The sequence below is a fragment of the Chaetura pelagica genome, unplaced genomic scaffold, assembly GCF_000747805.2.
Source record: "Chaetura pelagica isolate M959 unplaced genomic scaffold, ChaPel_1.0 scaffold70, whole genome shotgun sequence".
NCBI classification, from domain to species: Eukaryota; Metazoa; Chordata; class Aves; order Apodiformes; family Apodidae; genus Chaetura; species Chaetura pelagica.
Genome location: NW_009952265.1, coordinates 682262 through 695662, shown reverse-complemented (window position 1 = coordinate 695662; position 13401 = coordinate 682262). Strand labels below are relative to the sequence as shown.

The 13401-nt window shown below is 45.5% G+C and overlaps 1 protein-coding gene across 1 annotated transcript in view; it reads right to left on the bottom strand.

The window, feature by feature from the left end:
• The window catches only part of SLC8A3 (solute carrier family 8 (sodium/calcium exchanger), member 3), a 100562-nt gene extending 95400 nt beyond the window's left edge, over nt 1–5162 (bottom strand). Inside the window, exon 1 of the mRNA XM_010007720.1 lies at nt 3397–5162. Coding sequence (XP_010006022.1) covers nt 3397–5162 — 1766 coding nt within the window. The remainder of the gene's footprint in view (nt 1–3396) is intronic.
• Nucleotides 5163–13401: the final 8239 nt, after the last annotated feature.

Sequence of the window (13401 nt, the reverse complement as noted above, 5' to 3'; positions counted from 1 at the left end):
TCAACTCATCTTTTTTTAGTCCCACATATCTTAGGGAAAGCCTCTTAAAAACAACCTTGAGATAGTTTAGTTTTATCATGTTATATTTAAGTGAAGACCTCTTCTCCATTTAGTTTCCAAGAAAAGTGCTTATCCTTGGCACTAGGGATCTGGTAGATGGCAGTGCCCTTCCTATAGGTTAATCTTAAGGATGCTGTGTAATCCAGTGCCCCTCAGATTAATCTAGCCATTGCTACACTTCAGGAGGTCAACCTACAAACTACTTACAGATCATCTGCCACTGCAGAATGCAAGCTGAAGATTTTTTAATGTATGTGTCAGAGCGAGCTGAGAGCACGAACTGAAGCTTTTATTCTCCTCTGGCTTACACTGATCAGTGCTTACTGTGGCTGCAGTCCTGTGGATCCTTAGCACACACACACAGCCACAGTCAAGCACAGCACTATTCTATGTGTTTGGAAGATGCTGTTAATTTGCTTGCTTCCTCCATGAGTCGAAACACTTTTCAAAGTGACTCTAGGAGGAGAATGACAAGGCCAAAGCAATGAGGAAGGCAGGACTCCAGCTCGAGTTTGTGTAAAGACACGAGCAGCTCCTATGCCAGCATGGAAACTAGAGTCCATGTTTCACCTTTCCTAACTGACGTCCTAATGATTAGGCCCAAGGGGAGGAGCATGTAACTTCTCACTGCTTTCTGATCTCCTGTACTTGGCATTTTTACTGACCATCTTAGTCTTCCTGCTTTCCCCTCTGCCTGCACCAGGCTTTGTTGACCCTCAGTGTGTAGGGGACATCAGTACTTCATGGTGTGTTCCCCTCAGTGGCAAGGCATTCAAATTCAGCCTTGGCTATTTGGTGACCCAGTGTCTTCATACCGCCTTGTACCAAGCAAGACCAGAACCTGTCAGTCACTCCTACACTGCCCTCTGCGTCAGCCAAACTGTTCCAAACACCCTATCCACTCGTCTACCCAAACTAGGGCTGACAAAACTAGACAGTACTTGTTGGAATAGTAATATTATGGGTCTGACCTCCAAATTCAGACCTGAATTATCTTGTTTGCAGTGTGAATATTTGCTCAAAATTATTTTTCTGCATTCAGATTTAGACAGCTAAGGAGAAAGAGATTAAACACACCCTCCCTTCACACCCCATTACTGCTTCTACTTTTCTACAGTGGCTTCCACCTGAACCTCAGAGAAGAGCTGACGAAGTACAGCAACTGTTCTGTGTTCACTGAATTTTAACAGCCAAGGGCTGTCTCTTGAAAACTACCTTGACATGTTTGCACCCAAAATTCCACTCCCAGAAGACCTAGTGATTAAAGTTACACCCAGGAGTGACTAAAAGCACCCTACTGGCTTACATGATCTCCCTCCTTTTTAGGCTTATTAGTTTAATTAAGTGCTATGTTGAGCCAACCATGCTAATTCTAGCTTCAAAAGAAATTAATCTCTGCTAGCCACATGGTCTCCACGGCCACTGTGGCTAGCAGGCTTTGTTCCCAGTCATCTTCTGATGCAGAACTGAAAGCAGCCTTAATGCATTAAGTGTGGGCACAGTTTTAAGTACACCACAAAGGTCTGACCTATGTCATAGGGCACCTTCTCTGTGTCAGAAACCACAGTGCTAAGCAACCTACACATACTCATTTTATGGACAGCCTTCATTTTCATTAAAGTCTGTCCTACAAGGATGCACATGGTCCTCTTGAATGTGATTTGTTTTAACCCAAGTGAAGCAACTATGCAGGTGTGCTTTGGCCTTCTGTCACACTTTTCAAAGACAAAATGAGTTCTTCCAACATTTGGAAGATGAAAGCAAGGGAGTAGAGTTTAGACTAAGATAGCTCATGGGCTTCTTCTCTGCTACCCTGAATCTGCTGGCCTTCAATTGATGCATCTTCTTCAAGCAAGAAAAGTCTCTTTTCTTCAAGGCCTGGCTAAAGCAAGGTAGTACCCATTATATTTTATGCAGTCTTCCACAGGAAACTAACCACACAGGTGACATTCTTTTTCACTTTCTTTAGAGAAATCAGCCTGTGGCTCAAGGAGACTAACCTCCCTGACAAGGCCAGATGGGGACAGATGATCCTTTCCTATTTCTGACAGTGGCTGAACCCAGCCAACCAGGAGCTTCTCTTCTTTTAAAAGGGGAGAACACATAATCAGGCATCAGGACTGTGAATATTAGCTGGATTAAATGGTTCTGTGGGCTAAGGCAGAAGGTGCTATTGAACTAGGGCAGCTCTACTCCATAGCATTGAATATATTAACATCTTTTTGGGTGCTGTATTGGGAGCCCTGGTACAAAGACTTTCTTTCATGTCAGTTGCAAGTCTGCACAATTCTTTCTTTGATGGCTCAAGTGATAACATGTTAACAAGAGGAACCTACACACTTAACACTAGAGTTTTAGCACCAGGTTCACACCTCCCTCCCTCTTCCTACTCAGCTAAGGGATTCTTCTCATTCCCCACTAATGTGAACAGCAGGTACTTAAAGCAATTAGACATTATCACCTCTCTGGTCTTTATTACTTCCTAGCTTTGTATCAGCTACTTTGTACACAATAAAAGCTGAAGTGGTACAGACTATTTTGCTTCCTTTTTTTATTCTGTATGAAAACACTGGGTCATGGAGCCACATGGACAGGCTGTAAGCTGCAGTGCTTTAGACCATTATTGCCAATTGCCATGGTATTTTACAAGGGGAAAAACCACATGTAGTAATAGTCCAGACATGGGGAGTTCACAGAGCAAGTGATTTGAGGAATATGGGTAGACCATAGGAACAAGGAGACTGGAAGGATTTCACAAGTCCAGCAGAACAGCTTGCAGCTGTGTCTATGCTGTGAATTAGCTGCCACATAGACCTGCAAGCAGCCTAGGGACACAGGTATGACGTGTTGTGCCTGTGAAAATAAAGCCCCTCATCTACTTAGCAGCTCTTGCTTGCCTGGGAATAACTGTTGTAAAATTTTCATCTAGGGATAGCAGTAAATTTCTGTGTCTTCTATGTCTGATGTTCAAAAAGAGGCTTTCCCATATTTACCTAGCCAGGTAAAAGCTCACCCTTTTTCTTCTCTCTCTATCTTAATGCTCCATTCACCCTTATCTTTATTAGGGGACCTCAGAGAATGACAGATTTTCCTCCTTTGCCCCCCTCCCCTGCAGTATTTCTAAGCCTCACTTTGTCATTCCCAAGAGGGAAGGTACAAGAGCTTCCAACTCTTAAATCCTGCTGTCGGTTCTTGCCTGAGAGAGGTAGGTAGGGAAACTGAAGGAAAGCTGAAGAAAGGAGCCTGTCCCTTGACAGCATTCACCTGTAACAGAGGCAAAATGTGGGGTTAAACACCAACACTAGACCCAGGAAAATAAACAAATGGGGTACTTACACAGTTTCATCATTCTTGAACTCCAATTCCCCGTAAGCGTCTTCATAGTCTTCTCCACCTCCTTTTGCTGTCCCTTCTATTGTCCTAAATGGTACTATGACTGTACCACGAGCACCTGATGTCCTTAGGACTTTGACTTCCATCATGCCAATGCTCTCACTGACATGCATAACACCACACTCAAATGTGAAGATGCCAGCATGGTCATCATCCAGTATAGTCACTGTGGCCACACAAGGAGAAGCCAATATGGCCTTTGGGTATGGGGAGTTACTGAGCTCTGGAGGTTCCTCGCTCTCCACCACACGGAGGTTACTGAGCCGCACAAAGAAATGCTCATCTTCCTCAAAGATGTCATCATCAATAATTCCCACCGAGAACTCCTTCTGGGTCTCCCCTGATTTCAAGACAACAGTCCCCTCCGTGAACTCATAGTCAGCACCAGCATTGGCAGAGCCATCTTCTGTTTTATAGTCCACATAGATGGTCTTGGACATGTCCCCTCCTTTCCGCACCACTGTCAGGAGAACAGCACCGCAGTTCTCAAGACACTGGTAGGAGCATGGGTCAAAATAAACTTTGGAGATTAACTCCTCAGATTCATCTGGCTGCACCTCATGCAAGCTTGTGCTCTTCTTGGCTTGCTCAGCTGCGTGTTTCTTCAGAATATTGCCAGTTCCCGTCATCATTCTGGTAGCTTGAATGCGATAAAAGGCTCTGCTCTTTTGCTGATGAGACAAGGCATAGTAGTTAGCCATTTCTACCAGCTGGTCCAAGTCCTTTTCTGGGTGCTTTTGCTTCAGGTCCTTAAGGATTCGGATCATCTCTTTGCGAGATTCATCCACCTCCTTCCCCTCCATAGTCACTAAGTTCCCATCCAGAAAGTGTGAGTTCATCATCTTGCCATCCATCTCAATTCCCTTAGGGTGATCACCTTCTGTTTCTATGATAATGCCCCTCTGCTTGCCAGCACGGTACTTTTTGTGCATATACTTATAGAAAAGCAGACGTCTATCTGCTATCCAAGCCAGAAGGACACAAAGTGGAAAGAAGAACAGTGTGAGCAGACCTTCCCAGACCTGAACCACACCTGGAGAGAAGACAGCAAGGATCATGTACAACCAGATGTAAGCAAAGATGCTCCACGCAGCTGTGACAAAGAAAACCCTCAGGTGTTTTATCTTTCTGGTTTCCCCATCAGGAACCACATAGACACAGATGGCAATGATGACAAACATATTGTAAGCAGCACTGCCAACAATTGTAGATGGCCCCAAGTCTCCAGCTATGTAACCATGCCCACAGATTTCTATCAGAGACAGAAGGATCTCAGGAGCAGAGGAGCCCAGAGCCATGAGGGTCAAGTTGGAAACAGTTTCATTCCAAATCCGAATGGTGGTCGTTGTGGTCTCTCCATTGGGTTTCTTCATCGTAATTTCTTTCTCTTGTGATGTAATGACCTCTATAGATGCCATGAAACGATCTGCAATGATGGAGACTCCAAGGAACATGTAGATCAGTGCTACAAAGTATACGATAACACGGGCAATTTTGTCCCCAAGTGATGGGTTTTCTGGGTACCATATTGGCAGGATAACACCTTCTTTGCACTCAAAAGATCCTGAACACGAGTTGTTTTGTACTGAACTGGTTGAGTCTACCGTCAGGCCAGCATCCACCTGCAAACCATGCAAAAACAGCACAAAAGTAACCAGCCCAAAATGGAGGAAGGCCGAGGTGACAGGCTGCAAGCTTAACCACGCCATACACAAGATGCAACTTCCACTGTGTAGATCCAAAAAGGCCGAGAACCTGAAACAAACAAAACAGAGAGGAGGGAGGGAAGCATGAGAGAAAAGGAAGATGCAACATTTACCCAAATGCACTTCAGTATCTCACCGCTGAAGAGTACTGGTAGAGATGGAGGGGTTGTCTCTCTGTCAGTTTGAAGAAAGTATTTAGGACAGCCCCTAACAAATCGTGGCATTTACATGGCCAGCAGATGAAGATCAATCACTAGAGAAGTAACTTGGAGAAGTCTATAGACATAAATAGCCTACTCTTGACCTACAACATGTACAATATGAGTACTGAGTGCTCAACTGCCATTCACCTAATGATGCCATGGTGTTCACCAGCATGTAACAATACAATTCAGCACAATAAACCAATCTAAAGGCTCTCCTGGCTCACCACTCAGCAGATAAAACAAGTCAAGGAAATACTAGCATCACAAAAAGCACCACTTAAGGACAGTGGGCGATCTCCAAATGAAGTCAACTTGTTGAACATTATTCAGTTACAAATTATGGAATATCCGAGCAGCCAAAACACCTGCAAAGACAGCCCCTCCTAATAGGTTGCAGAGTCTCCAGAAGAGTCCTACAGCCCCTCTAAGCTTCTGAGGCACAAGGCATTCGAGTTAGGAGGTAACGCTGTCCGCCTAGAAACAGAGCAGAGGACTTGTATGCTTGGCAAAGCACCAAAGGCCATTTTTTGCTAGCCTTTCAATTGTGATTTGGAGGACCACAGCAAAATGGATGTACCCATGAACACCTCCTCGGCATCCCTAGGAAACTGATTTATTTTCAAATACCCTCTAAAATCAAAGTAATCTCTAACCTAAAATACAAGGCAAAAACAAAGGAGCAGATTGATGTATCACATCAATTTGGTGTATCAGTGCCCAATAAAGCTTTCTATTACTTATGGACTACCTCCCTGTAGGGCTTGCATAACTCAAAACTGGAATCTGAATTGATCACATTGTCATGGACCACACCATTCTCCTTTCTTTCTATCAGGCCTCTGGAAGAATTCGGTCCCAGTCTTAGCTGACAGGTCACACTTGTGAGTCCAGGCGCAGCTACGGATCAGACCGCGAGAGCAGACAGAGGCAGCAGCTGTGCTAAGTGCCCTGCTTTAACAACAAACTTTACCTATTGAAGATGGACAGGGGGTTCCCGGAGCCCAGGCAGCTGGTGGGAGAGATGGGAGACCCGGAAGGGCTTGGCAGCGCTCTCAGGAGAGGCTGGGGCAGCTGGGGGTGTTGCCGGGGCAACACGTGGGGCTCCCCCAGAGCGAGAGGAGAGCAGAGGCAGCGGCCCTGGCAGAGCAGGGCCTGGGGGCAGCGCGAGAGGGGGACCCATGAAACCCCCCCAGCAGAGACAGAGGGTCAAGTATGGTTTCCACCTGGGCAAGAGCTGTTGCCAGGAGAATGGTGGCAACCCAAATGGAGCTTCCACACAGACACATGGGGCTCCAGGGAGTGCCAGAGCCTGTCGTTCACCCTGAAGAAGGGCAGAGAGACCAGCTGCGCGCGGTGTGAGCAGATAAGTGATCTGCTCGGCGTGGTGACACAGCTGAAGGAGGAGGTAAAGAGGCTAAGGAGGATCAGGGAGTGCGAGAGGGAGTTGGTGCCACGACTTACCCTCCCTGCACCAGGCCCAAAAGACAGGCAGGGCTCATGATGCAGTCCTCTGCCCATCACCCGTCTGCCTGGCTGAGCCTGATGGCCCACAGGAGGAGCAGCAATGGCCACAAGTTTCTAGACAGCACAAGGTATGTATGGAATGGAATGGGATGGAATGGAATGGGATGGAATGGAATGTATGGAAGATAACTTCTTGCTGCATCTGGTAAGTGAGCCTACCAGGGCTAGTGCCATGCTAGACCTACTGTTTACCAACAGGGAAGGGCTCCTGAAAGATGTAGTGGTTGGAGCTCTGCTGGAGAGTACGAAGAAGCTGCAGAGGGACCTGGACAGGCTGGGTCAATAGGCCAAGCCCATTGGCATGAAATTCAACAAGACCAAGTGCAGGGTCCTCCACTTTGGCCACAATAACCCCATGCAGCACTACAGACTGGAGGAGGAGTGGCTGGAGAGCATCTCAGCAGAGAGGGACCTGGGGGTGCTGGTGCACATCCAGTTAAACGTGAGCCAGCAGCGTGTCCAGATTGCCCACAAGGCCACCTTGTGCCTTGTACCAGGCTTGAATCAGGAATAGTGAGGCCAGCAGGAGTAGGGATGTAATTCTTCCCCTGTACACAGCACTGGTGAGGCTTCATCTCAAGTACTGTGTCCAGTTCTAGGCCTCTCCAAGGATACTGAGGTGCTGGAGCAGGTCCAGAGGAGAGCAGCAAGGCTGGTGAAGGGACTGTAGGGGAAATCTTACAGGGATAGGCTGAGGGAGCTGGAGGTGTTTAGCCTGAAGAAGAGAAGACTCAGGGGGAACCTTGTCACTCTCTTCAGCTACCTGAAGGGAGGCTGAAGTCAGATGGGGGCTGGGCTGTTTTTCCAGGCAACTGGCAACAAGACAAGAGGGCATGGCCTGAAGCTGTGCCAGGGGACATTTAGGTTGGATATTAGGAAGCACTTCCTCATGGAGAGGATGACTGGAACGGACTTCCCAGGGAAGTGGTGGAGGCACCATCCCTGGATGTGTTCAAGGAAAGGCTGGATGTGACACTTAGTGCCCTGGTCTAGCTGATGTGGTGGTGTTAGGTCATAGGTTGGACTTGATGATTTTAAAGGTCTTTTCCAGCCTTGGTGACACTGTGTGATTCTGTGCCCTGGTCTAGCTGATGTGGTGGTGTTAGGTCATAGGTTGGACTTGATGATTTTAAAGGTCTCTTCCAGCCTTGGTGACACTGTGTGATTCTGTATGATCTCACGGGAAACATCAAACTTAATAGCAGCATTATCTACAGCACTTGGGAGGTTCAAGAACCTTAACTCCCACTAACTTTCATTGAGGTTTGTACTGCCAAATCAGTAGGACTGGGATTCAGTTCCCCTACCACAGCTCTCTGAATCTTGGGCAGTAAGTTAAATGAGATCACTTAGGCTCTGTCTTCCAGGGGACATTCCTTCCTGTCCCACCCTGTTCTGACCCAAAAGATGCATATGACACGCATCTCCAGAAGGGATTTTGTCCCTTCCCATCTCTCTCCATGGTTTATAGAGGGTGCCCATTCAGCCAATCTAGAGCAGATGCCTAACCTTCAGATGGTGGCTGTTTGAAGAGATGAACTGGCCCATGAACACTTGAGGAGGTCCCTCCCCTCTCCCTTGCACTGTAAATATTCTAGGCAACATTTTAATGTTATCAGCATTAACAAACACATCTTAAATGGCTATTTTATCATTGTGTAGTGTCACTCATGTCTTTGCAACAGCAAGTGCAATCTTCCTGATATCAACAAAAACGTTTTCAACTTTCAGATAAAAATCTGTAAAGACAAGCAAAACAGGAAGGAAAGCGTGAACAAGGACTGCAAGTGAACAAAACCAATCCTGACAAAGCATGGCAGAGGGGAGAGAATTGATTATGCACTATCAGGATCACAAAGCCATATCTGACACCCTGAATATGAAAAAACAATACACTTCTTCATGCTCCCTGCACTAATTCAGAAGAGGCAGACTCTCCTACATTAGCCTACTTACCTTCTCTCTCCAATGCTTACTTATCTGCATGCCTACCCTAGCCCCGGTGCCCGATGAAGCCCCCGGGGAACAGAGGGGCCCCAGACCCATGTGGGCTGTTGGCCAGCCCCAGCCATAGCCCCAGCCTTGAATTCTCACTAAAACATCTCATTGCCTGCATAGCTCAGGGTGACAGGGAAGACTGAGCTACCCAGCACATACAGTTTGGGTTAGGTTTGACACTCCCATGGTGTCTTCCCTCCCACTCTGCATGATACTTTACCCGATTTCTGGCTCCACGATACTGGGAAACTCCTCAGAAAGGGCCAGTGAACATGTGCAGGGTGACTACAAGCAGCAAGCCTGAGACGTCTAGGCTGCAAGGTAGATGTGTGCACATGCACAGTAAAGATGACACGTTTCAGGTGCCTCTGACTCAAGGTGCACACAGAGACCAGCTGCACAAGCACAGCAGCTCCAAAAACACCCTGAGGGCACATCAGATCATGCTCTTCTGTACTGCAGTTGCTGGCAGGCATCCACCAGTCTCTTGACACTTCCAGCTCCCAGCTCCTACTTAACCATACAGGAACCAGTAGGTGCTTTATCTTTCAAGATCAGCCATGTAGGAACGGCTGAAAGAAAGGCAGAAATAATTTCAAAAACTTCTATATGACTCAAGCATCTAAATTCGGTTTACAAAAAGACTGAAGAGTCTAAATATTACTGAAATTCAGAGCCTTGTCTAGGAATAGTACAACAACTAAACTGCCCTCTCAAACAAAGCCCTGCTACCACCAACCTCCCTCTCTGTGGGACAACCATCTTCTGTAATTAATACTATCTGTCTACATTCTCTAATGCCATAATGGTTACTACTGCTAACCATTCCTCAACACACTCCCGGGCCTTGCCAGTTCTTCTTAAATTTTTAACTTCATTTTTAGCAGAGGGTAATTTTACTACTATTTCTCAAGCTAACTGTACATTGCTTCAAAAACAACCTCTACCACGGTAGCCTCTGTTTACATGTTTGGACCTCCAAACTCAGGCTATGAGTTGTAGACTAAAATTTCAGAATTTGGGAATACTTTTCTTCACTGGTTTTTACTTGCTTTAACAAACATTTTAAGTGGAGGTCACAATGACGTAATAAAGACCTGATCCTGCAAATCTTTGACAGATAAAACTCCCTAGTGAGCTCCATAGGAACTCTGTCCACAGACACACTGTCCAGTAAGATCATAACGTGTGTTAATACGGAAAGTATTAACATAGCCAATTCAAAAAATACAGTGAAGCATCCTTACTGTCATCTCCCCCTTGGGAACTGGTGCAAAAGTGCTTTACAACATAGAATAAAAAACTATTAAATTTTAAAACTGGTGTTGATAAAACATTGTGGTAACAGTTTTACCATTCAGATGACGGGATGGAAGAGTTAAAGTTCACTCTAGCTGTGGGTCAGCAAGGTTGGTTATACAAGGTGCAAGTTTGCTCTCAGATACATGTACTAAAAGACATCTCAGTCCAGAGATCCCTGGCCTGCCTAGAGCAAAGTAGCGACATTCCCTGTCCCTCCTCTCAGTAGCAGTACTGATCTCGGCAGGGATAACTGTGACAAGAGCCACCCTTCAGCACGAGTCTTGCTCTGAGGACCAAGCCTCCAGGCAGGCTTGCAGCACATCCTGAGTCACTGCTAGTCACCCAGGAGACATCACAGTGTCACTCCTCCAATCTCAGTGTGACAAAACATATCCACATCTGGTGCAGAGAGGTGTCATTCCAGCAACATCACAGCCCTGGCCCTGTGGGATGTAAACAACAGGAGGCTGCAGAAACAGTGGAAAGTCAGTTGGTATTGAGTGATATTTGGCTTTATACAATGAGGATCATAATTTACCTCTTTGCTATCAGCCATCATTTTCTCCCACAGGTCTCTGCCCCACTATTGCTATTACACTGAATACATTTGAATAAGGGCAGTGGTACTGAGTGAAGTGTCCCCTGACTGGCAGGATAAGTTGAAATCATACAATCAGTGCAACAGAGAGAGACAAAAAGCTGAAAGTATCTACGAAACAGAATGAGCTACTGTTCAACTGCAAGACTCTGGGAAGATGCACAGCAGCTATTTCAGCCGGGGAAACTCCTACAAGAGTTGACAATGGCCACATGATCCATAAATCCATAAATAGAACTCATAAATAAAAAGAGCAGTTCTTAAGATCATTCTGGAGACATTCCAGAAAGTAGAATAGACCACACTTGTTGCAATTAAGCCCACAATAGAAAATTAGTTATAGACAGCTATCAAGCTGCTTGTGTCTTTCATAATAGCTGAGTTTCAGAAGACTGATGGTTTGTCTACTGCAGACCAGGAGCAAGGTGGAAAACTGAGAAGGCTATACAAATCCATTATAATTTAGCTTTTTGTATACAGCTGCTCATCTGACTCTAAAGATGAGGTTATTTTCAAAAGGAAGCATTCACAGCAAGAAATCAAGAGGCGATACAACACAGTGATGGCTAGTAACATGTAATCTACACATACCAAGTTCCCGAGAACACTGATCAGTAACTACAAAACCAAAACCAAACCTCTAAATCTCTATTAATTTCTTATTTAGGCAAAATTCCTCTTAAACCATCTTAAAAACCTTTGAATTTGACCTTCAAATAAGACTAGGTTGCCTGGGACTTCCTTCTCCTTCCCCTCTCCCTCGCACCCCCCCCACAAATCAGACACAGAAGTACATCTATGGCCATATATCCTCTTCCCCCTGACTCCAGATCAGCCAGGAAAGGCTGCTGATTAGATCTAGGAATGGGGTGAGCCCCGCTGAGGCGTGGGTGCTGCAAAAGAGCCAGGCAGAGGCATCTCAAGATCAAGGGTTTTGTCTACTTGACAAGCATCTGCCCCAGAACAGAACAGATACAGAGCTGCTATTAATGTCATCCCATGGCCCCACTCTGAGGATGGAGGAGACAGAAATAAGGTTCAGCTTAATAATGGGGCCCCACATTCCTCAGCTTCAAAGCACATAAAAGCTTTTAAATTGAGTACACATGTTTTTTTGATAACCATCACCAAAAACTGAAATCATAGCCTTTCTGCCAAAGAACACGAATAACTGAGTTTTCACAGAAGAGTTATCATACCTAATTCATACTCCTCCCTCCCCCAAAATAAAATAATAACAAAATATTTAATACAAATCAAAGCATATTTTCTAAACATCTCCATTTGACACACTATTGAGTCCTTTGCTAATCAGTCCAAGAGTAGGACCCAGGGTGTAAGTTAAGATTTACCTGCAAGCCAAAAGCCAGAGCAGTGTAATTAGATGCATTTTGTCAGACAAATGCAAATTTCCAAATGCAGACCAGGCCTTAAACCATCACACTGATGGCACACGCCTGATACAAGCACAACCAAGGACCCCAAACTGACTTTACACAGATTACTCTGCAGCAATAGGTAGTTTCGTTCCCTACTATTGCACCAGCTAGGTTTTATGAGGAAAAAAGCACTGTAACTCATGCTTAGGCCATGAGAGATCCCTGCAGTTCAGCTCTACGGACAAATTACAGCAGGGAGCTGTAGGTGCTTGCTGCTTTGCACGTCACAGTAAACATGCCAAAACACAGAATTAGCTGCCTACAGGATAACCCCCTCAGTGTGTGCCAAAAGCAGCCTTCTTTTTTAATCTTAAGATCATGCAAAAAGCTACCATAAAAACAAACAAAACTAAACAAAAAAAACCCAAACACCTAAAAACCAAACCAACCAAATAAAAAAACCCACCAGCTCCTGTATCAAGTCTTTTTAATATTTACAAGCTGCTGTCTCTACTAATTTGAGCAATCCCTACCATTCTAGCATGGTAAATGGGTGTTAATTGATATAATGACTCGAGTCTACTAATTTTTTATGGAAATGCTGCAGTGATGGGATTTAGTTGGATTCAGTAATCCCAGAGGCTGACCCAAATGGAGCATAAGTCTGTGTACAGCTAGGAGCAAACTCCTCTCAACACTCAACTTGCTCTGGGGAACTGGTCTGTGATGGGTCTTCTGTATTTTAGTACCCGTGACACTCCTGGAGAAGCAGTGCCATAAATAGCTAACCCATAAAGATGCCCATAGTTAATTGTCCCCTTCCAAACCGCACCAGCTGCACTTGACTGGCTGGGCACTTTATTTCCTTGCTCTCACCGCTGCTGAAAAATATCTGTACAGGATAGATGGATAGATATGGATATAGGAGCTGCAGTTTACACTCTGTGCACAGGTAAGTAAAGGAGGAGGCAGACACCCTTTAGGTGGGGAACCCTGGCCACACTCTGAGAGCCATTCCTACTTACGGTGCAGGCTAGTGCAGCCTCCCTGAGAGCTATGGTGGACTTGCTCTTCCATTCCCCATGCATGTGTGTATTGCTGAGATTTCTCAGGGTAAGGGACAGTGAATGTTACCTTTTGCATTTTTTTCCCCTCCCAGAACTGTAGCCTTTTTTACATTCAGAAAACAAAACCTAGTATTTAGGCTGACACATAGATTAGTAGTGGCCATCCTC